At 38.2% G+C, this 25,090-nt stretch overlaps 1 protein-coding gene across 7 annotated transcripts in view; it reads left to right on the forward strand.

Annotated features, from left to right (window-relative positions):
• ARB2A (ARB2 cotranscriptional regulator A) overlaps positions 1–25,090 on the forward strand; it is a 219,340-nt gene that overhangs the window by 91,684 nt on the left and 102,566 nt on the right. For all 7 annotated transcript variants that reach the window (XM_035099875.3, XM_088652801.1, XM_088652800.1 and 4 more), the window contains exon 8: positions 17,722–17,841. In XM_035099875.3, the coding sequence (XP_034955766.1) occupies positions 17,722–17,841 (120 nt within the window). The remainder of the gene's footprint in view (positions 1–17,721; positions 17,842–25,090) is intronic.

The raw sequence follows: 25,090 nt of genomic DNA on the forward strand, positions 1-25,090 counted from the left end.
GCAAGCTAGGCTGCCAACCCGCTTTCAGAACAGTCCTGGAAACCTGTAAAAGAGGGAGGGTTGGAAGGAGAGTTCAGCAAGGACTGTGATGCTTATGACACCGCAGCTCACCCTTTTAAACCCTTCAGAGTGGACCTAAGAAGGTCTGCTCTAAAGCTCCGTCCACTGGTAGCCTGCTGATTGGCTCCCAGTGTCTTGCAAGATCTCTCAGACAGCAGTACAGCCACACAGGGCAGGGAACTGCCTCCAAACCCAGAAAAGGCAGTGTTGGGCTACACATGTTGCTCCCTGCACTAGGTAAGGGGGAAAGGAATTTCTTCTACACACCCAACAATCACTGCATTCTGCAATAAGAGGGTATCCTGCAGATAGCATCCTATCAGGAGGTGCATTCTGCATGATGTCAGAATTGGTCCTTTTGTGTGCTCTTAGCCTTTGAAAATTTCTCCCATTACATATCAGGCAGGTACCTTCTTTGTCTTTTTGGCCCCTGTTAAAGATGTTCCTCTTTCAACCAAGTTTTCCTAAAATATTTATCCAAGCTGGAATCTGGATTTGATTGGATGTATGTGGTGGTGTTTTTAAACTGTTTTTAGATTTATAATTGCTTTTTAAAGAATTACTTAGATATATGCAGTTTTTATATATGTAACTGCTTTGTGTATGTTATATTGTAAATTGCTTAGGGATGCCCCATAAATGAAATGAATCATCATCATCATCTTGGAATAAGTCTTATGGAACTCTTTTGACTTAATTCTGATTAGACATACATACATAGAATTCAAGTTCAAAATAAGCAGCATGAGTACATTATTGCAATAATGTATGCGAAATACAGAGGCAGCCAATGTGGTTTCCTCCATATATTGTTGAACTACAACTCCTATCAGCCCTGACCATTGATTATGTTTGCTGGGTCAGATAACAGTTGTAGTCCAGCATCATCAGAGGGCCATAGGTTCCCCAACCCTGGTTTAGATGGAATGAAAAGGAATATTTGCAACCTATGGTTAATATGCTGATTATAAATTACCTGTGGCTCCCATCACAAATGTTTTCCTCAGCTCCTGGATATTAGATTTATCTGATCATTTTTTTTAAAAAAAGTGCTTGTGCTATGCAATTTTTCAAAACAGTTTTTATGCACTAATAATCTGAATTTATTTGAAAGCCAAATGCACAAGAGTGGCAGTTTTGAAAAATGTTAATTCATAACTGCATTCTGTTATACTACAGAGTGAACTGACTTGCTTCAGGTAGCATCATGTGATAGAGGAATAAGATAGGCTAGGAATTGGTTCTAAATAGTGCAGCAAGAAGTTTTTTAGAGTATTAGTCCTGGCAGGGTTAGGAATGCAATTTGCACTCTGCTTTAGGCAACAAAATGTCTTGGGCCAACACTGGCCATCACACAATCTTTCTGATTTATAGTGGACAGTCTCTGTGTCTCATGTCCAGAGAAGCTACCAGTACAATGGTTTTCAGGTGAGGAACTATTAGGTACCAGTTATTAAAAGTTGTTTCCTCAAAATAGGTAGAAAAATACACCGAACATATTTTCCCAAATACAGTTTTCCCCTACAAAGTCCAGTTTTTTACAAAGATTATAAATGGCTGGATAAAATGTCAGGGTTGTGACCTGAAAGTCTGAAATCAATGGCTGCATTTGAATCACACAAAGCACCTTTGTGGATCCCAACCAATGTATCTAATAAGATTTACTGCAACAAATCTACGAAAACAAATTTGATTGTTTTACGTTTTTTCCAAAGAAGACTTGTTGGTCACACTTTGTCTACCAGCTTTTTTAAAGAAGGGTGATTAGGAAGGACTCTGCTTCATAAATGTAGGTAGCAGAGATACATGAACTCAATTTTGATAATTCTGTAGCTGTTCACTCTTTACTACTACAGTAAATAACCCATCTTCATCTATGAATGACTCACCTGCTGACAACTTTTATTCTGTAATCTCTGATAAATATTAATGTTATTGAATTACTTAAACAATCTTAATGGCTTTTAATCCATTGAGATCTCTGAAGGCAAAGGTGACAAATCAGTCTAGAAATGAATAGGGAGACAAGAGATCCTGCTATACAGAGTTTCTTATTTCTCGTTATCTGTTTATATCTGACTACATTTTAAGCCAGTTTGCAGATATTTACTTTTTTTTACATGCTTTGAGGCCTTTTCTTCATTTTTGAAACAGCATTCCTTTTTAAGTGTGCAAGGAACAATACTCCACAGAGTCATGAAATCTCTCAGGGAAACTTTTAATCCTATTTTTCCTGTTTTCATTTAAATTGGCCACTTAAATAGTTGTTCGCAATGACTGCATCACTTTAGTTGACCCTCATCATACAGCTTTTTGAAGCTTCTCTGACAGAAGTGGTAATGAAGTTTGTTTTCATTTAAAACAATCTAATTGAGATTCAATTCATTATATTTCCCCAAGGACTACTAAAAGAACAAGAATTATAGCAGTTATATGCTAAACCAAAGCACTGTGGTGGCAGAAGTTTTATCATTGGATTCCTATCATTGGATATTGTAATGTTCCTTGTGTCACTGGGTCAGCTAGACAGGGACAAGAAATATTATTGGCACAATTTCATATACATAAATAAATCTGCTAGCTAAGTATCTGTCTGATGCTTACTTAAGAATTTGTGTATATATGCTTGGCTATAATACCCAGTCAAACTTTTTTTAAAAGAAAAATGTTAACTCTCAAATAGCTTTGGATTCTGGTGCTTCTACACACTTCTTTATTCACTCATAGTAGTGCTAAATGCATTAATAATGCTCCATGTCTCCTAAGGTCAAAAGGGTCAATGGGGTCTCTTTAAAAAAACCACACCCAACAACCTTGCCATGCTTTTCCTTGGCTAAAACACGCAACTGATATGGACACTGCAGGGTTTATTTTCCTTAATCCAAACTGAAATGCATTTTCTTTAGTGAAGTAAGCATTTTAGTATTGTGGAAATATTTATTCCATTGAGCTTCCCCAATAGAGGGCACTGCTGGGAATGAAATTACTGCATAACTTAATCAAGATTCTGGTTTAAACACAAGAATAAAAATAACCTGCTTTGAATATTTTGAATGGTTTTGTAACTTGTGTTTTAAATGTATCAAACAGGCTGTTCAGAAAGAGTGAAATGCTTTTGTGGTTAGATATTGTTTCAGTGTAAGTGGCAATGGTTTCAAAGTTGATCATCTGAATAATGATAATTTAAACACCAGAGATGTAGGGTTTGTTTCCAGAGAAGAGACTAGAGTTTTCACTCTTTCTGTTATATCACATCAATAATTCTATTTAATATTCCATAATAAATTTCCTAGATTGCAGTATATGTATTCAGCCACTGTTAAATTTTATACAAATTAATAAAGCAATATTCCAAGTAAATAGCTGTAACTATTAAGTTCTTTTAGAAGTCATCATTAAACATAAACTATTTATGTTGTTAAACTCCATATATACATGTAGGTCCCAGTTTTCTGAGTACAGTGCATTCTTGGTAAATAAGGTGAGTGTTCACATAACAAGCTGATTATTTCCATTATTTCCTATGGGAACATTTCTAATCCATGCTTTCTCCCTCCATGCTTTCTGCCTGAAACTGCTGGAGCCAATCTGCAAAAGCCAAACAAAGGAAAAATTGGTCTGTCCAGTCTCTCCTGCTCCCTGATTTGTCCAGTTTGGACAATTAAACTAGCCATCCTATAATTCCCAGGATTTCCCCCTGGATTTTTTTTTAAACAATTGGTCTTACATTGGCTACTTTCCAGTCCTGAGGTATAGAAGCTGATATTAGGGACAAAGTCTCCCCTCCTTTTTTGAAGAAGAAGAAGAAGAAGAAGAAGAAGAAGAAGAAGAAGAAGAAGAAGAAGAAGAAGAAGAAGAAGAAGAAGAAGAGCAATTTCACATTTGAGTTATTCGATAACTCTCAAGTGGGTGCCATCTGGACCCAGAAATTTGTTGCTTTTTATTTTGTCTATGAGCCCTAAAACTTCATATCACTACTATTTGCCTCAGTTCTTCAGGTACATCAACAAAAGTTGGTTCAGGCAATGGGATCTGTCCTATATCTTCCATTCTGGAGACAGAAAATCCATTCAGCTTCTCTGCAATCATTGCAACCTTCATGCCAGGCAAGGAATTCGCTTTGCAACCTGTATGACCATCACACATCCATCTGTCTGTGCCATCTGCCACTGGAGAAGTATCAATGACACAAGAAGGATACCTTGTACTGACTGCCGCCCAGAAGTGTTGACTTTTGGGCAAATTTTTGGGGGGAAAGCTCAACAACTTTTGCTTTTTGAAATATGGCAACCCTACGTTATTCCAACAGGGAGATAGTCATACATGTGACTGACAGTGCAAAGCAATGGAAAGACCATCCCTGCTAGCATTCTAAACATTGATTAGATGTCCTCTAGAAAGGTATGTGGAAAACATTTCAACATAATTTTTCCAAAACACTGCAAAATATCATCCCGTAAATATCAAGCATAGCCGGAACTAGGCATAATTTCCGACTGGCATCCTGGGGTCATTGGGTTGGGCTCAGGCTCCTCCCATGCTGACAAAGGCAGGAGAAAAATCTCGTTGGGACAAGCAGCTCCTGCTTGGACAAAGCAGTCTTCTCTGCTTACAGATACTGTTTTGCCTACTTCTATCAGGCTAATTTCCTTATTTTTTCCTCAATACTGATCTTTCTCTGCTTTTTCTTACTCCTTCACTAAATCTGTTTATTATATCTTTTTATTAAGAAACTTCTCCTGGGCTCCCTTCCTTTACAGTGGCTGTCTCCCACCCTTTCCCAATCATACTCCCCCTTCCCCTGTTTGAACTTTGAGCCTTTGCCCCCTAAAAAAACTCTATTGACTTCAATCTTCCTCTTCAGTACTTATTTCTGGCAGGGACTACTAGGAAGCAAGTTACGAGTCGAATTGCTTGCATGCCCCCTCATTCCTTTGAATTTTGCACACTCTTCTCTCCCAAAAAATCTTATTCACCTCAAAGCTAGTGCTATCTCTCCTTTCTTACTTCTGGTCACAGGCAGGGACTTATGGGACTCAACTCAGCAAGGAATTTCTTGGCAACTTTTTGCAGCTTGCCTGTCCCAGCAAGGGATTGCTGGGCAATTTTTTGCTGCTTGTTTGTCACAGTCTGTGCCTCCCAGCTAGACCAAAGCAGCCTGCTGATTTTCTGCTCGCAGCCTGCTTCCTGCTCCCTCTCACTGTGCTTGGAGTACTGGTGAGCTTTATCAAAGGAGTGTTGATCTCCTCCCCGCACAAATGTTGGTGGAGCAGCAGATCCCTATGCCAGCAGCGAGCAGCCTCTGTGGCAATGGCAATAGCCTGCAAGGCGAAAAACACTAGTGGAAGTGGCAAGGCAGAAGGCGGCTAGATGAAAGAAGGTGGAGAATAGGAGAGAGCACATGCACACACACACACAAGCACATTCAGTTGAGTGCCTTCAGGATCCTTAAATTCCACGCTATCTCAGGCATCCCCAAACTGCGGCCCTCTAGATGTTTTCGCCTACAACTCCCATGATCCCTAAATAACAGGACCAGTGGTCAGGGATGATGGGAATAGTAGTCCAAAATATATGGAGGGCCGAAGTTTGGGGATGCCGGGGCTAAGGCTTAAACGTAGGATTATATCAAGAGAAAAGCCTGCAGGTTATAGAAGCTGCCTTTCTCATCTCCCCTCCAAACAGAAGCCTCTTTTTGGGGTCAAGGGTGTGCTGAATGGAGAGGACTCAAGGAGAGGAAGGATTCTCCAGTAACAAATGGAGGCCCCTTACACGAGTTATTGGGGTTCCCCCTTTCTTCCTCAACCATCTGCAATACAACACACTCAATTTTATTCTTGCCACCTAAAATTTGTTTTTACTCAATTTTGTTGCAGCAGCTCCTCTCTTTGGGACAGTTTAGGACAGGCATCCCCAAACTGCGGCCCTCCAGATGTTTTAGCCTACAACTCCCATGATCCCTAGCTAACAGGACCAGTGGTCAGGGAAGATGGGAATTGTAGTCCAAAACATCTGGAGGGCCGAAGTTTGGGGGTGCCTGGTTTAGGATGCTGCAAATGTTAATGTTGCATTCATAGCCTCTATGAAAAATCCACCTACTTTAAGTTTCCTTTCAGCATGGATTTACTGAGGTTTACTGCATATTCCTAAGAAGGTGGTAGAACACAGAATGACAGAGTCCTCAGACTTGTCCAAGTTACTCTGTCTGATTTTCATCAAAAGTATGGTGTGTTAATCCCTCCCTTCCTTGAATACTATGGTCCTGATCTTGACCTCTTCCCTCGCTTCCATGGCTGCAATTTTTTTAAAATGAATAATAAGCTGATTTTTTAAAAAACATATATTTACTTTAATCTTAAATAACTGAAAACTTTAAAGATGTGTAGACTATCATTTTAGTTGCTTTTAGTAGGTAGTTCCTCTCTCTCTCTCTCACACACACACACACACCTACCAGCTATACGTGGCTTGTGTTGGTTAGGATTTGCTCCCAATCTTCCAGCTAGGTCAACCAAAAAAATTAAGATATGATAGAGGGTCAGTAGAAGAAATTCATATCAAAACAACTACTCACCATGTCATTATGACAACCGGCTGTAACAAATGTGCTTCTGTTTTAACTTATGACGATTAATTGCTTTAAGTAATTTAATCTGACAGTGGCAGGATGTTGAAAGACATGTGAAGATGTCATAAAAGCGACCTTTCTGCCCATGTGCAACCAAAAGCCATTTTTAACAAGGAGTCTCAGAAAGAGTGCAACTTCTTTTGTACTTTGTTAATTAGTTATTGATTTGAAACAATGCACTACAAAATATTGTCAGATTAGCTAGGCGCCAACAAGGTCACAGTGTGACAGTCTAGTCATGATAATCTTTGAGTGTATGAGGTGTTGTTTTTTGTGAGTCCTTTTGTTCTTCTATCCTGAGAGCTAAATTGTCTCATTATGAGGCTTATACTCCTGGTAGAATATTCTGCAGCCTAGAGGCCTGTAATTTAAATTCTTACGTTTTGTAATCTAAAGAAAATCATACCATGTTAAAGTTATTATATGTCACTTTATTAGTTGTCTTTAGTTTTCTGTGTTAGTCATTTTTCCGTTGCACCTCATGTGGAATATGAGGTGACAGTGAATTGTGGGGTTGTGTGGAATCCAAATATGAAAATAGCTGACCAATATATAGTAAAAATGTTTTTATACACAACTATCTAGAATCCATTTTTTCTTGTAGAAGGATAAAGATGAAATGGGGAATTGTGGTAATTGGAGACCTATGTGTCTTAATTGCTGCACACTGAAGGGAGGAGGGAAGGGGTTTGAATGCAAGCAAAAGGTTCGTGCATATTGTGGCTTATTAAGATGAGGTATGATTGTGACATTTAAATTGAGAATTTCGTAGTGCATGCTTCTTGCTTGTTTCCTCAGTGTAGTGGGTGGGTGATATCATAGGACTAGTTGTTCTCCTTAGATGACTCCACCTCTTAGAACTTTCCTTTGGGAAAACTGTCCATTTATTCCTACTCTCTGCTTCCTGTTCTTTAATTAATAATCCATAAGAGGATTTATTTTCTTATTCCAAGACTGCTTAGTTTACTCAGAGGTTTGTGGCGAGGAACCTTATTTAAAGTTCTTTGGATGTCTAAGGACACCATCTTGACTGGACCATCCCTATATGTATACTTTTTGACACCCTCAAAGAACTTAAAAAGTTGGTGAGATGGGATGTTTCTTTTGGAAGCCATGCAGGTGCTGCTTCCTCAAGATTTGTTCTCCTCTGTGCTCAGTAATCCTGTTTTTCATAATGTGTTCCACCAGTTCTCCCAGAGCAGATGTTAAGCTAACCAGTCTATAATTTACCAGTTCATCTCTGTATCCTTCCTTTTAAAAAAATAAAAAATAGTGTTATGTTTTCTACTTTCCAGTCCTTGGTTATGGAGACTGATCTTAGGGACAAGACATATTCTAACATATTTTTGTTAGAAGATTGGCAATCTCACATTTGAGTTATTTAAGAACTCTCAAGTGGATGCCGTCTGGACCCTATGATTTCTCTGTTTTGAAAACAATTTGTCGACAAGGCCTTGAACTTTGTCTCTTGACACTACTGTTTGCCTCAGTTCCTGAGACCCTTTCTGAGAAAGCTAGTTCACAGGGATCTTCTGCTGTGAAGACAGAGGTACAGAATTAATCGAGCTTCTATGCAACCTCATTTTTCCTCCTTTAGCATACCTTTGCCTCCCTTGTGGTCCAAAGGTCCAACAGCCAGTTTCCTGTTTTTAATGTATTTGAATAATTTTTGTTGGTCTTCATATTGTAACAATGTGCTCATTGAGGACTTTTTTGCATTCCTTATTGTCTCTGCTATTTGGGGACGTGGGTGGTGCTGTAGTCTAAACCACAGAGTCTAGGGCTTGCTGATCAGAAGGTCGGCGGTTTGAATCCCCGCAACGGGGTGAGCTCCCGTTGTTCGGTCCTTGCTCCTGCCAACCTAGCAGTTCGAAAGCACATCAAAGTGCAAGTAGATAAATAGATACCACTCCGGCAGGAAGGTAAACGGCGTTTCCGTGTGCTTCTCTGGTTCACCAGAAGCAGCTTAGTCATGCTGGCCACATGACCTGGAAGCTGTCTGCGGACAAACTGTGGCTCCTTCAGCCAGTAAAGCGAAATGAGCGCCACGACCCCAGAGTTGTCCGCGACTTACCCTTTACCTTTACGTTTACCTTTATGTGCTCTGGGAGAGGTTCCTTTCAGCCCCATAAGCAACATCCTATCTGTAAGTGAGGTGGGAATGGAAGCAGCATTTTTTTCTGAAGTGGAATGAGCCAAAATGTGCTGTAGAGGAAACAGATTTTATTACTTTATATTGCTGTATATCATAATTCAATTCCATTTCATGCAAAGTTACTCTATTACTGTTTGACAGTGTTTATATATAACCTATTGCAACATTATGTGCAATGTGTTGGCATGTAGTGACATTTGGAAAGAATATACACTTAGAACAATTTTTAATGAGTAGGAAGGTTTCATGTAAAATAAAACCTGCTTAGTTTCTAAAATTATCCTAGGGTGACCTTCAGCATATGGTTTGGTAATAAAAGATGTGTGTTGAGCATTAACCTTTGCTTCACCTATCCTCTGCCAAAGTCCTTTGAAATTTCCAAAAGTAAGAATGCTGAAACAATTTTTTGTTCCCGGGATCATAAATAGAACCAAGGAAGTCTGACACTCAGTGCTTCAATAATTATAAGTACATTGTGCTTCCATTCTACAGTATTATTTACAAAGAGGACAAATGGCTGCTTATAGCATTCATTACTTTACCACAGAGATAGGCAACTTTTTCAACTGTGTGGGCTCATTTGAAATACATTATGAAGATAACAGCTGGCCTGCATATTGAATATCATATAATTCACATAGGGTGGGTTTTTTGTGCTCTTGCAAGCATTTGAAGTGCAATCTCATGTATGTTTACTCAGAAGTAACTGTTTAATGCCAGTTATTCCCTAATAAGTGAACTTTGGCTTGCATTTCACTTTAAAAACAATATTTTTGTTTATAATGGTAGTTTGACAACACTGACAAAATCTACCTCATACATTATTACCTACATTTAGCTAAAGCCTTATGCACTCTGGCAGCAAGTATCATGTCCCGTCATCTTGACACACATTCTACCTGCTGAAAAACTTGAGTCAAGACTGCTTGGATGTTAAAGTTACTGATCCAGTCATCACAGTATTACTATTTATATAATGCTATCAATATGCACAGTGCTTTACAGAGTACAAGAGGGCAAATCCCTGGTCTGAGGAGCTCACAATCATATTGTTGAGGAAAATTCCGGGTTGAGAGACTACTCAACAGCCCAGCTCATCGGGGTAGGAGTCCCTCGTAGGTTCATGCGGTCAGTAAAAGAAGGAAATTCCAGTCAAGCAATTTGGAGCAAAACAGCAGTCAGTAGACTTAGATCCTTTATTGTTGCGCAACAGGTTCAACAGCAGCGAGTGAACCCCGAGCATGGGACGACATTGACTTTTAAAACTTTCCCACTGTATCCCAGAATACAGTTCACACAGCATCATAAATGCACCATTGCTACATCACTAACATGTCACAAAAGGGGAGGGTTACACAAGATTAGCATAGACAGATATGTCAGGGCAACACCCAAGTATAAGATTACATAGGCAAACATGTCTTAAGTACACACCACCCAAAAGTACAATAGAACTTCCTTTGCATGTCTGGAGCCTGAGGCAAGTCTGGTGATGAGATTTGGCTTCCCTTGGAGAACAATGACCCCAGCAATTGTCACCTCTGGGCATTTCCTGGGGTAGGAGGTGTGTATACATGTCTTGGGGAGGTGGCAGGGGAAAGAATCCTTTTTCCAAGGGCAAAAGGGCATTGGAATGGAGGAACTTGGCAAAGGGGTTGATTTTATATGATTCATAAAGTTAGGTATCTTCCCTGAGCTGTCAAGTCGATAGGATACATTCAGGCATAATATATGTAAAATTTAACAACTCAAAAGATGTGCCCCCCCCCCTGTAATTTCAGTAACAATATATTTCTGCTGAAGGTTCTGGTAGCCGTGCTGGATCCAGTGCAATCTCATCTCTACCTACCCACCTATGAGTCCCTGTCAAGAGCTTGTCTTAGCCGCTAACTAGGCCCAGCTATTACAGGCTAGGAAAAGCTTTGCAATGCTTTTGTGTTTCTCTAAGCCAGCTCCACTTGTCCTATCACCTTTCTGAGCAGGACACTGAAATACAGGGTCTTGGCAGTGGTTTTTAATGTCATCCATCACTTGCATGTCTTTAGGCTGGAACTGCCATTGTTCATGGTCGCAACCTTTCTAAATATTCCCACCCCACTTTCTCATATAGTCACTCTACAACATGTTCTGTGGAACATTCTCTCCATAGAATGTCTATGCTTTGGGCTGTCTTAATGCCCTCATTACACTCTTTACCTACAGCTGCTTTATTGGCTGGCACTGGATACTTCCTCCCTTCACAATGGCCATCAGAAGCAGCTATCCTGTAAGAAGCAGCAACAGCCATCAAAGTGAAATGTCATAACTGCCTCCTCCGTGTTAGCAAAATAAGCACATGCACTGTGTATTGTTTAATGTTTTGTTGTTGTTTTAATCCCACAGTTTGAAGTAAGCTGTTCTGGGAATCTGGTTGGCTAAAGAATGTGTTAAAGCTGCTTTAAATTAAATAAAAAAGGCTCCTACAACATTTCCTTGGGAATAATCTGTTGGCCTTAATCTTTGAATGTAGAGATTATATGCAAAGCATGTATAAAGGCTCATTAATATGGATGACTCTGAAATGTTATAAATTAAGCAACAACAAGAACTTCTAGCAAGTGTGTGTGTGTTTCTTAGGCCCTACAAAATTCTTTGATTCCTTGTTCCCTCCCCCTTAGTTTGTCACGGGTAATAGTGGTTAAGAGCGGTAGACTCGTAATCTGGGAAGCCGGGTTCGTGTCTCCGCTCCTCCACATGCAGCTGCTGGGTGACCTTGGGCTAGTCACACTTCTCTGAAGTCTCTCAGCCCCACCCACCTCACAGGGTGTCTGTTGTGGGGGAGGAGGGGAAAGGAGATTGTTAGCCGCTTTGAGACTCCTTCGGGTAGTGATAAAGCGGGATATCAAATCCAAACTCTTCTTGTGTCTTAGCTTTATTTCTTATTTTGCTGACTTCTCATATCTAATCTATATAGCACGGTTCAGAAAGTGGAGACACTCCAGACGTTACTGGACTACAGCTCCCAATTCTCTCTTACGGTTGGCTATACTGAGTGGAGTTGATGGGGGAATCTAGCAACATCTGGAAGACCCCAGGTTCTTCCTGCACCCCACTATATATAATTAATTAGCCACATCAAAGCAGCTCCTGTTACCATTTAGTCCAGCATTCTGGCTCTAAAACAGACAGATCAGGTGTCTGGAAACACACTATCAGATCAGGATCGTGAAAGTCATCCATATATATAATTTTTGTCCCAAGCATCTGATGATCATAGGTATACTGCATGGATGCTTGATTTAACATTTGTGACAGTCATGAATAAATTAATTTGTACAAACATTTTCTGAGCACTTATACTTCCTGGTAACATTTCACACTAAATCTTAGATACCTGTTCATGGATTTCATGTTCTTCATAGACTTGCATTCTGCTCATGTCTGACATCTACTCATCAGGCCACTCTTACATTGTTCTGCCTTGCCTTCTATAAAGTGCCCTTGTTCCAACTGCCCTGTTTTCCTCCATGATTGTTGGTGATATGCCCTATTTGAACTGGTACTACAGCTCTCCATTATGCTTATTTTATTCTTATTCTGTGTCAAACAGGACTGAAAAATACTAGTGGGATCAATAACTTAGTTACACTGAATAGCAGACTAGAATAGTAATGATTAACACATTGGTGACAATTCTCAATTCAAGGGGCATCCAGAACAGAAGGTGCAACTGTTACGATGCAGCAAATGTCTTATAGGCATTTTACATGGTTAAAGCAAAACCTTTTTTGAACTTTTGAATGAGCTTTGATGAAAAAGAGATTATGGACAATAACCTGTTTGCTTCGTTTGGATAGTATCTGTCTGAAAGTACAAATACCTCTCGGAACTGAAACTTGGCTTGCGTTATTATAAAACCCTGTTCATAATTTAAAATATGCAAGCTTGCTGAATATTAAAAAAAATCATCAATATGTACATTGAGATATTTTATTGCTAGACTATTGTAAGCATAACTTGGTGTTGGTTATATAGGTTTTGTATTTAAAATACAGTACTTCTATCTATATAGTTTCTAAAGTGAGTGTATTCTGATGAATGAAGCTCGCATTCGGCAAAAATAATTGCACTTTCCACAGGAAATCCTGCCTAGGCTGAATCAGGTGTGTGAAAGGGTGACAGATTTCCCACATCCTAATATTCCATCCCAAATATGCCTTTGCTTCTTCCTGCATTGGTGACTTCTATTGTGAAGTAAAATTTCTGTCTACACCATTTTATGGGGGTTTGTATCCAACAGTTATGTGAGCAGAAAGCAGCTTGTGCAACTGACCTTTCTCTTCCCCCATTCAGCACCCAGCACTTTCCAGGAAACCCTCTTCATGTGGTGAAAGTGAGGCTCCTGAGCAGTGGGAGTTGTGTCATGTGTGACTGTGCTGTGAGGAAGAAATTGCTCAAAATTGAATGGATGGAGCTAAAACCTAAGATACCTAAGATTCCCTTTTTTTATTGCCATACACGTTGATTTATACAAATCAGTATATGTTTCTGGACATGGATAGCATGTGCCAGGAAAGCTGTGTTCCCATTGCAAATTGTTAGCATCCAGCAGTTCAGATGAGCATTTCAGTACATTGCACTGGGTTACATACATAGAAAAGTAAGAGCGTATGTAAATACCAAGTGCATATCTGTAGTCATGCTATAAAAACCAAGCGGTTTAACATGTCGAAACAGTTTCAGTTTGCTTTTCAACTGTGGAAAGGCTGATTTGACTATGGTCTACTTTTTGGGAGAAAATTCTCTAGTTTTGTATTTTGAAATTACTGTACAGTATCAAGATTGAGATCCTTGAAAACATTGCAGGATTTCTATCTGCCCAGCAACAGGTTAGCAGAACAAAAAAAGAAAAAAAGAATCAGTATAATTTGGCATCAAAGCAGGAAATATGTGAACCTGTCACTGTAAGCAGTCTCAAAGGGCAAACTGCTTTGCTGGAGCTAATTAACCTTAGGAAATAATTACACAAATATGCAAATGTTGTTTAGATAATTCCATGTGTTATCAGCTCAGGTAGTCCATCATAACTGCAGACCTTGCAATGCCTAGGTATTAGTATCTGGTGTAGTTGATAAGGCTTTGGTTTCTGCCTGCCTTCAGCTTGGTATTTAAGAATTAATGATGGCAATATTCCATTCATGATTTTAACCTGCATTTTGAAAGCTCCAGAAAACACTGTATATACTGTATGCACACTGCTTATCTGTGGACACTAATGGTTTGATTCATTAAAATGTTATATGCCTCACTGGTCTTACTTGTCAAACAATGCTGTGTTGTTGTTTTTAAAACAGACTAAAATAATATTGCTTAATGTGTAATATAACCCAAACAAGCTGACTAGGTATGTCTCAAAAATGCCTCATTTTATATACAGAATATTTTCTTTGAATCTTGCAAACGTCCTGTTGAAATTATCCTGGCGAAAGCCAATAAACTTCACAATGGAGTAGTTTCAGTTATATTTTTCTCAAGAATAGTGGATACAAAAATGGATAGAGAAATGTTTTTATCACTCATATAAGGGCAGAACCTCTGGTTATCCCATCAAGCTAAATGTTGGGAGTTTTCAGGGCAAAATTTGCTACCACAAGGTGGGGTGATGCCTAACAGTTTTAAATGGCGATTAGACAACTTCATAGAAGATTATGGCTTTCAGTGGCTACTAGCCATAATGGGCCTTGTTGTTGAATCCATAATACTCCGCAATGAGGGATGAGGCTGGGAGAGTGAGCTGTTTGGGAAAGTTAGCAAAGGCACCTCTTCTCTTGTTTGGTCAGTGCTATAAGAAGGTTCCAGGTCGGGCATCGATGAATGTGTAGAGGGGGATTTTACCTGTTGTGATATGTCATGAGTGCTTTCTTCAGGAATATTTCTCAAGGGTGAGTCTTCTAAATCTATTAAGAGCACGGCGGGTTGTTCTGCTTGGAGGGAAGGGCCGGTAGTTACTTCTTGGGGTTGTATCTTATCCTCCATTACCGACATACATTTAGCATTTGATATTTCGAGTTCCATATGAACTGATTCTTCTAGGATGTCATGTTCGCTATATGTGGATGTTCTTGTGCTGAGCTTCCTAATAAGTTGGAGTTTAAGCGATTCCAGCCTATTAATAATTTCTTTTTGTTCCACCGCTGGTAAATCTGTAAAGGAGGCAATGAGTTTGATCTCTTCTGGAGGTGTCAGGCCACTTACCAGATGGTCATTGTTCTTTTTCAGAGGAGTGGAGGCCACATAACTCTTCTCCTGGGGTAGAGCGCCTACTCTGTCATCCACTAGTGGATCAGGATTAGCAGATTTTGAGACCTCTTTGGTTATTGCCTCCAACAATAGGGGTTTAGGCGTAGGGTCTATGAAGGCTCTCGTTGGTGTTATCCCACAGCGAGACAAAAATGCTTTCCTTCGTAATATGATAGAGGGAATTCTTGTAGAATGGGCTATTTACTACCGGTACCTTGTTGGGTTCTGAATGGTAGATAATAGTAACATTAAAAAATCCTTGTTCTTCAGATACTAAAACCATAATCAGCTTGGCCAGCCAAACACTGGCCAGAAAAGAAAGGTATTTGTTAGAAAGCAAAAAGCAAGGTGGGAAGGCAAAGACAAGGTGAGATGGGCCTGGGCCTTAGTATGCAGAGTTTCAAAGCTTAGTGTGACCATACAGAAGGTTCCTTCCTATGTTCCTGCCAAAAATTAAAGCTGAGATTCTCCTCTTTCAAAATAACTGTTCTTTATTTGCTATTCTTGTTTGTTACTCTTCCCTATTTTATTGTATTCATTAAGCACATATCACTTTGTGCTGCTGTGGCATCAGATACAAGGTAAATGGGGCAAAATTGCACAATTTTCTGCTACAGATTCCTATAAAATTAAGCTCCAAGAGAGATATGGAAAAGTTCCAAATGACAGTATTGTCTATTTTCCCTATTAGGAATTACCAGTTCTTCCTAGCAGGAAAATAAGCAGGTTCTGCTTAGGCCTACCTATACGAAACCTTTAATAATAATGTAAATATAATTAAACATGTTGTGTTTAACTGGTATATTTATTAATATCCCACCCTTAACTTGTCTGGTATAAATCTTGTGTTCTATAGAACATTCAAAAGTTAGAAATAAAAAACCTATTTTTTTCTGTACACTTTCCCCTAAATAACTAAAGTAATCATTAAATGAATATGCACTGTAGCTTTTAATTTTATGGATTTTATATGTGATCAAATAATATTTTATTATGTTTTTTTCTTAAGTAATCCAAACTTCCCTTATCTTCTTTCATTGAATTTCCAGCTCACTGGACTGACAGGTGCTGTACACTTTTTTCTGTACACTTTCCCCTAAATAACTAAAGTAATCATTAAATGAATATGCACTGTAGCTTTTAATTTTATGGATTTTATATGTGATCAAATAATATTTTATTATGTTTTTTTCTTAAGTAATCCAAACTTCCCTTATCTTCTTTCATTGAATTTCCAGCTCACTGGACTGACAGGTGCTCAATATCTGATATGTCTGATAATTTTAATAGTTACTGACAGATAGTAAGATGTACTAATTCTGCTTTCTCCTAATAAGAGAACTAAAATAAAGATAATAATTAAGAATAAAGCTTTTAAAACTTATCACTGCATTAAATGACTTGTAAAATTCTATTCATAAAGTGTTAACTTGTTTCCCCCCCCCCAAAAGAGACATGAGATTTGTCTAATTAGGCAGGAATTTTAAGGTTTTAAACCTTTTATGAAAAGAACAGGTTCATTAGATTGAACAAGGAAGACAAAGCCAGTAGTTACAGCTGCTTCCTTTCACCCACAAATTAAAATGAATAGGGATGGTTCTACCTTACATTCTTCATCTCCTATGTCTCATGGGCTTTAGGTAAGCTAGACCCTGCATTACTATTTAGCTTCCCATAGCTGGAATTTAAAATGTTTCTGTCAACTTCTCCTTATTTTTCTGCTACAGATTTTGGTAGAACTTGACATTAAAGTTGACCTCAGGCTGCTCCCAACACTATCTAATTCTCCTTTTCACCATAAAGCTCTGGGGCAAGTTTCCTCCATGTTGCTTCCCTAGTCTGGTGATGTAGAGCAGGTGATAGGGATCAGGTGCAGGAAAATACACAGTGCAGCGCCATCACTATATTAATCAGAACATATTATATCATATTATCACAATATAAGTAAATGTTTCAGTGGGACAGCTAACTATTGAAAGGAATTAGATGGTGTATGACCATTGTATTTCAGATGTAATAGGTTTTAATTGTTATCTTAAGGTACATAATACAGAGGAATGTAAAACTAAACAATGATGGCTGAGAAAAGATTAGGGTAGCGTATGAGTTGCAAAATAATTGTGATTATCAGTTTCTTCCTGTTTTGTACTTGCCTCTGGTCAGCATGTTGCAGCTACAGTTCTTCATTCTTCCCACTCTTCTTGTTTGTTCTTTGATTTTTCTCTTCTTTAAAAGCTCCTTAAAAGTTAACTTCTTTTGGCTTTGCTATCTCTCTTTTACTTTATATTTCCTTCTGTTTATTTTTAAAAAGCTCCCTATTTTATAACATGTGCAAGTTATGATGTTCCATTTTCTTCTTAGTGAATTTACTGTATGTTAAGGGGGGTTGTGTGTGTCTGTTGAAAGAAGTGTGTGGTGCATATCTACGTATTATTTCTCTCTTTTTAAAAACCCTTCTTATCCATTGTGTTTCTTGTCTATTTGGATTATAAGCCTCTTGGGCAGGAACTTTTTGTTTACTTTTTAAAAAAGCATCTAGCATATCTCAAGCTCCAAATAAATAAGCATGATCATAATTAGTCTTATCTTCACTTTCTAGGAAAATGGCTCTCCTGAAGAACATGCAATTTACATATGGGATCACTTTATCTCGCAATCAGCAGCTGAAAATGTTTTTTTTGTGGCTCACAGTTATGGTGGACTTGCATTTGTGGAACTGGTAAGTATTGCTGTTTGGTTATTCCTTATTTTCTTTTGTCCACATAGTTGCAAAAGTGTTAGGTATTGTTGTTTTTAAGTATGTGGACTTAAAACCATATTTCCATTGCATGCTATGGCTATGTTCATTCATTATTATTATTTTGCTAAGTAAAACAAGGCTGGATAACCTTTTTTGACCCAAGAGCCACATTGACAGTCAGGAACCCCTTAAAGGGCCACATGCCAGCCGTAGACATAGACAGTGTATACATGCACATATATATATATATATGCAGGCATGCAGAATTCTATTTCATTCTTTCACACACTCATTTTTTCACATATGCACACATACACAAGCAGCCACACACCCATGCATACAATCTCACACACAAACATACATACATACAAACAAACATAGATGCACACACGCAGCATTTCCATCCATCCAGATCATTCTGTGCAAAGTAAAATATGACACTTCTTCCCACCCTCCAGTCTACCGCTGTGCCGTAGGGCGTAAAAATGCAGGCTTAATTTTTATTATTATTATTTATTAAATTTGTATGCCACCCTACATCTGAAGATCTCAGGGTAGTTCACAATCTTCCAAACCAGTCATGCCTCATTTCACCTCATTTCCAGCCCCTCATTCTTTCCTGCTACTCCAAACCCCTCTAAACATATCACATTTCCTTCTCTTAGTAGGGGGGCAGAAGTGATGGTGAGAAAAATGGCCCTCTCCCCCCAGCTCCTTCTATTTCTTTCCCCCCTCCTTATCCCATCCTAATCATGAGACATGGTGTTTTATGGGACAGTTGTTTGTTTAAGGGAACCTTTTGTATTTACACAGGGGGATCAAGGATGGGATGAAAGAACACTACTTCCCCTGTTCTTTTTATACACTCCCATGCTCTTGTGAAGGGAAGTGGGGAATGTTGTGGGAGGCTGCTATGCTGATGGCTTTGGATGGCGGAAAGGAAGTAATAGAGATAGGCAGGAAGAATCACTGGACTTCTTCCTTCAGTCCTTGGATTTATTTGCTACATTTATATCCCACTTTTCATCCTAGGATCTATGCGTGAAAGGGGAAAGGAAGTCCATGGGTTGGGAAACTTGTTTCTTGATTTGAGGACGGGTCTTGTAAATTCCTGGGATTTGTATTCAAGCTAGGCTCAGTTGAACTTTCACGACACCCATACGCCCTTTATCTCTTAGACAATATTGGAAGGGCTTCCATTAGAGTAATGAGAATCAGAACAACCTGTAACTAGATAGAATAGTGTGGGCGATTAGACATGGGACATGTTTACATTTTGGAATTTTGATCCTACAGGCTTCTAGAAAAGTTTTGCCCATTTTAAATGGGTAAAAGGACTGAAAATACCTATATGGTCTTTGGCTCATACACTTTATTTCTCTTTATCTCAGAATTAATAAAATTAGTCCTTGTAGGAGTGTTAGTAATATTCTCGCTCATGAGAATTTGTAATACACTTGCATATCTTGGGATTTCCCCAACCTGTTTATACCTCCCCCTTGTCCATGGATGGTGTTATTTTTACTATGTAAGGATACATATACATTCAGTTTACTGTTAATATACAGTATAAGATATTGATGGATTAGTATCAGCATCCTCAATTGACATGTCTTTTGTTCATGCATTTTGTCTGTGGGTATTTATACCGGAGAACAAAATGATGTGATATGACTACTGTGTTTTCTTTTTATTGTATGTAAGAACAAATGATAAATATGTGGGCATTTGACTATTTCAGAAACTGAAATAGAAAGCATACTGGAACATACTGCTTTGTAATTCTTTGAAGTTGTATGGGTCTCACGCCCTTTGGTTTCTATGCGAATGGGGGGGGGAGCACTCTAGATATGTTGTGAGTGCACTTTATGCGGTGCTGTAAAGGATTGCCAAGAGTGGCTCCGGGTTGCTTTAGCACTTTTTGACTAGCAGCTTTAATGATGTAAAGTAAAGCATTGCTTTTTTGTTTTTAGACAAGATATTAAAGATGCATGTGATGATTCCAATATTCAGTTTGGCTTTTTTGCAAGTTATTCCTCCTGTGAATGAGTGTGTCGTGAGTTGCATAGTACAAGTAGGAGATGTCACTGTTGAAATCTGCAATCATACACATGTCTCTGTGGCTTCCTTTCAGGTATGGGGGCTCACAGCTTGAGTTGTCCCCTGTGGCTGTGAAAACCTTACCTATATTTAAGCTTATTTGAGGTAGCTCAATACAAACTTGGGTTTCTTTCACTTATTCTATTGGGCAACCGACAAAGTATATTACTACATTTTGTATTATGCTTGTGGCTATGAAGCCTTTCCATAAATAGTGCATATTTTAGGAAGTGAGTGAAGTGGGAAGAAGGAAGAGGAAAGAGGGAGTGAGATGGGGGAGATTCCAAAATCATTCTGTTGGCAGTTTTGTGGGGGAGAAATGGCTTGATTTTAATTTTTGTTGGCATTTCACTTGGTAGGGCTAAACCCTGGTTGACTTAACGGATCAGCTACCACTGTCCCTAGCTATAATGAAAATAAAAAATAGCAATACACAAAAACTAAGTGTGTGTGAGAGAGAATTCAATTCCTTTTAACGTGAATGCTTTTCTAGCCTTTTGTGTGTGGTGTGGTATGCAATTGCACCTAGTTATTGAGAGGAAATATTGCTTTCTTGTAGTGTCACAGTTGATACTAAGCATAAGACAAAAGCAGTTAACAACAACCAAAGTCTTTTACCAAATCACATCTCTTATGTTTTCAAATTTGCAGCTCTAAACTGAGAGTATGTCACAATTTGGTTCAGTGCACATAAAAACAAGTTGAGAAACTTATCAGATGCCAAAAAATTAACAAGTGTCTAGATTCTAGGCCTTCTTTGAGCTTGAGGCCCCAGGGTAAATGGCCCTCCTGACCCCTGACCCTGACTACACCCATAGTTAATGGTATGAATGCACCAGTTACATGGTAGGGAACCAAAATACACTTTTAAAGGTCATTTATTTTTATTTATTGTTTGTTTCATAATGGAGATGGGTGACATTATGAATTTTACATGTAGAGATGGTACTCCTATATTGAAAATTGTTTTTAGTCCATTACTGCTTGGTAAATAAAATGAACTTTTGGTTTTAGAGCTGATGGGAAAGTGATGCTCCTGTGATACTTTGTTTTCTAGACTTTGATTAGTATGTGTCTGGCACAACTAGGCAATGAATAAGAAAGATGTGCATTTGTCACATGGTTTCCCAATTTTTTCAGTGAGCTGGAACAAGTTTTCCTGTTTCAGAAACCAATATGTTAATTGTTCTTGTTGCTTCACTGTTTCTGCAGCCGTGTATTGTGAATGATGAACAGAAAACAGAGAATTATCTGTCTAGCTTCCCAAATATTTGACTGACATGATCAGCTGTAATTTTTTACCTTTTTATCATCCTTTGTAACCAGAAAATATTGTCTTGTCTAGTCAGTGCTACAGACAAGTAAGCAGTAAAAAGACCTTCCGTGTTTTCAAAAGACATTATTAACAATTAACATTTTAAATGATACATATAATTTCCCCCATATATTGTAATCATTTATGTTTTTAGCAGACTGTTAATTTGTGGAACTTTATTGGCAAGAGATGTAACACATTCAGTTTGTTAATTCTTAATTTTAAAAATAGAAATGTTTGCCTGAAGTATTAATATTCAAAACTGTTTTGAACTAAAGTTTCCCCTCTCCCCTTTCAGTCACTATCTTGAGATGGCATGGCTAACAGATGACCAATGTGTCATTCCCATTTTGCTTGTTTCTCTTGTCATGCTGGTGGATATTTCTCCACTTTTGTTCTACTTTAATATGAAGCACACAGATGTTTCAGAACAAGATTTGACTTCTGACCTTGGGGCTTCTAGGGTCAGGGTACTCAGGGCCTGTGAAATTATCACAAGCAGAGCTAAAGTTTTTCTCCATCGCAGGAAGTAAGCAGTAAGTAAGAAGTTAAAAAGGAGCTTTGTCAGATAGACAAGATGGTCTCAGTAAGGGTCAGCTTCTGTAGTCTGCTATCTCTGCAGGAGGTGTGTGCATGGGAGGAAGAATATAATATATAGCCACTGGGACATCACATATCTATCACACGTGCAAAACTAGTTCTGAAGAATACATTTCACAGAAGATAACCGATTTAAGAAAAGATCTATACTATGAAAAAGAGTTTTAACAATGTATTTAATTTATTTATTTGCTGTAGATACAGGCAGCCTGAATGATTGATAAATCAACTGTTGAAATACTTCACTTTTTCCAAACATTTGGCTTTTTTTGTCCTTTAAAAAACAGGAATGTTTATTGAGTGAAACAGTGGGCTACAGTGGTTCTTGTCTTCTTAAATAATTTATTTCCAAATAAATAAACTATTTTTTGTAATATTTAAGTGCTGCTAGGGAATACATGCTCTTTTTCACTAAGCCAATTCAAACAATCATTTAAGAAATGTAAGAGTCACCATGAAGTAATTATTGCACCTTAGAAACAGACATACAGAAATGTCCCATGGAATGGAGCGGTGCAAACTGGTCATGTAGGGTAAATGAGGGGCTGGCCCAGCAACCTCACTCTGCTCTCTTTCACCCTAGCTGCTTCCCTTCATAATTGTATCCAGTCCAGTGTGTGGCACTGCCTGTCAGCTTCCTCCTCCTTAGTCACATTTGATGAGTTAGAACTTTAGGTAGTAACCACTATGCCCAATAAAGTTTTGATTATAGAATCATTTTGCATACAAAAAAAAATAAACCTGTAAACCTTTCAGATATTTATTATACAAGACCCATATAAGAGCAGGATATGCATTTCAAACCTATGCACAGATAGATAAAGTGATATTGTTATATACATCTAAGAAATACATATATAAAACCATGGTTTCCCAAGCAATATTGTTGCTTGAGATCAGTTGTTCAAGAAATGGACCGACTTTGGTAAACCAAAGCAAATCACCCATCTTCAAGCTTTGCAGCTCAATTTCAAGTTAAGGTAACTAAATTGGAGCCCCTACATAGCAAGTGTTTAGTTTTGAACTAGTTGCTTAACATTTAATTTTAACTATTTACCAGTAAAGTAAGCAGGAGATGCCAGATTAGGGCTTTCAGAGTAGAACAAGACTTTATACCTACAGTAATTTGAATCTGTAGTGTGACAACCTGTAGCATCTATTGTAGGAGTAGCAGTTCCTAGCTTGCTGTGATTGGAATTCTGATCAAAATGAATGCAAACATTAAAATAGTTATATTGGCTTTCTTGGCTTCACGTTAATCATTCCAGTGAGAGGATGAACACTTCAGTGAGGCAGGGGTAAGGGAAGAACTATATAGTAAATTCTTAGAGGAAATCCTGTGAGCCTACACTACATCATACTGTGTGACAGCCCACCAAGCTCTCTTGTTATTGTACTGAGGAGCCACTGTTCTCCTGCCTTTCAGGGTTCATAGATTACAAAATAAATAACTGAATGTGACTTAATATGTGTGGGAAATAAAATTTCACCGATAAATATATCTAAATAGATTGTTTATAACATGTTATATAAGAACTAATAATTATTAATAATACCTATAATAATTTTATTATGTATACCCCGTCCACTAGGCAGCTTAGAACACATTAAAAAATTGTGAAACAGACATTTTTTCCCCGATACAGGGTTGCTTTCAAATGTGAACTAATGGTGAAGACTGAAAAAATGTAAGATACACAAATTAAAGCTTGAAATTAAATTTTAGGCTAATAGATAACTATAAGTAAATTACTGTTCTCAATATACAGTACCAAAAATAGATGTGTGTCATAGCATTCTTCTCATGGAATTTCAAAATTCTAACCATATCACATTTTTTTCATATTTCCTTTTATACTGTCATTGAAATAGAGATTATTACTTACCCCATAGCTCACCTCTTACTTTGCCTACTGAGAGCTAGACATAGATAGCATGGTTCTAATTAAATTCTTAGTACTCTGAAGTATGTAAATAAAGAGAAGCTCAATGTTTAAAGCAACTTCTCAAAGGAATGTATTTATTTTATGTACTACCATTTATATGTGTACTTTAGAGGGGAACAAAATTTAAAAAGGCCTCAACCCTGAAGAAGTTAGAATTGAAATTTAAATAGAACAGGAGTGGGGGGGGCAAATGCAGTAGGGGAAGCATTTTCCCAAAGGAAGTTTATTTAAAATAGTTATATCTTGCCTTTCTTCACAACACACCTCTAAGGTGGCTGATAATAAAGATTAATACATAATAAACAAAGGGCAATATCCAATATTAATCATACTCAGATCCATTGGAATCATTGGCATTAAGCCCATTTATTTCAAAGGGTCGACTTTAAGTATGACTTAGTTGGCTATCAACAACTTTTTAAAAGGCATTAGTAACATCTGAAAATACTGGGATGAATGATGGAAAAGGTGCATTCCCCTGGTCTTAAATATTGCTGCTGGTGTAACTGTTGCTCTTTGAAAGTTCCATATTTACCATGGAAACAATAACTCCCTTACCCTAATATGTGCAATGTAGTAATCAGGACCAGAAAAGACCAGAAAGCACCAGATGTGCTAGGTATGCTTTTCAACCAGGCAGCTGGACAATCAAGAGCTTTCCCCTCTTTCTGGTGGCAAGACGATCAAGTAAAGGTTTGAATGGGGGAGGAAATGATGATAAATGTCCACTCCCCTAACCTTCGATGTTGCCACTGCTGGTGATGAGGTGGCTGTTTCAGTTGCACATGTGTACAAGTTACTCATACTTCATTTCCAGTGGGATTTTCCTATATGACCCCACTTTATACATCTGCAGAGTCCAAGAATGGGAAACATATTACTACTGGTTTCTAAGAATGCTTCAAGGCACTCACCTACCATGGTGGATATTGGGAGTCTGAAGTGAGAGCAACTGTAGTGTTTTAAAAACTAAATACTGATAAAAGAATAGACATAGAATAGCTACATGTATTTTATCATTATCATTATTATTATTATTTTATAAATAGAACAGCTACATGTATTTCAAGGTTTGGGGCCTAGTGTGAAACCTAGGGGGGGGTTGTTGTTGTTAAATATTATTCTTTGTAGGTTGAAGGGAAGAAGCAATAGTATTGTAAGAGAGTGAGTATCAAAGAAAGCCTCTGTAGTGCAAGGGCTTGAACATGCACACAAGTGTTTCTTGTTTCCCCACTTCACCTGTGGTGCAACCCAGGAAATGAGGTTG

The sequence above is a fragment of the Zootoca vivipara genome, chromosome 10, assembly GCF_965207765.1.
Source record: "Zootoca vivipara chromosome 10, rZooViv2.hap1.1, whole genome shotgun sequence".
In the NCBI taxonomy this organism is placed as follows: domain Eukaryota; kingdom Metazoa; phylum Chordata; class Lepidosauria; order Squamata; family Lacertidae; genus Zootoca; species Zootoca vivipara.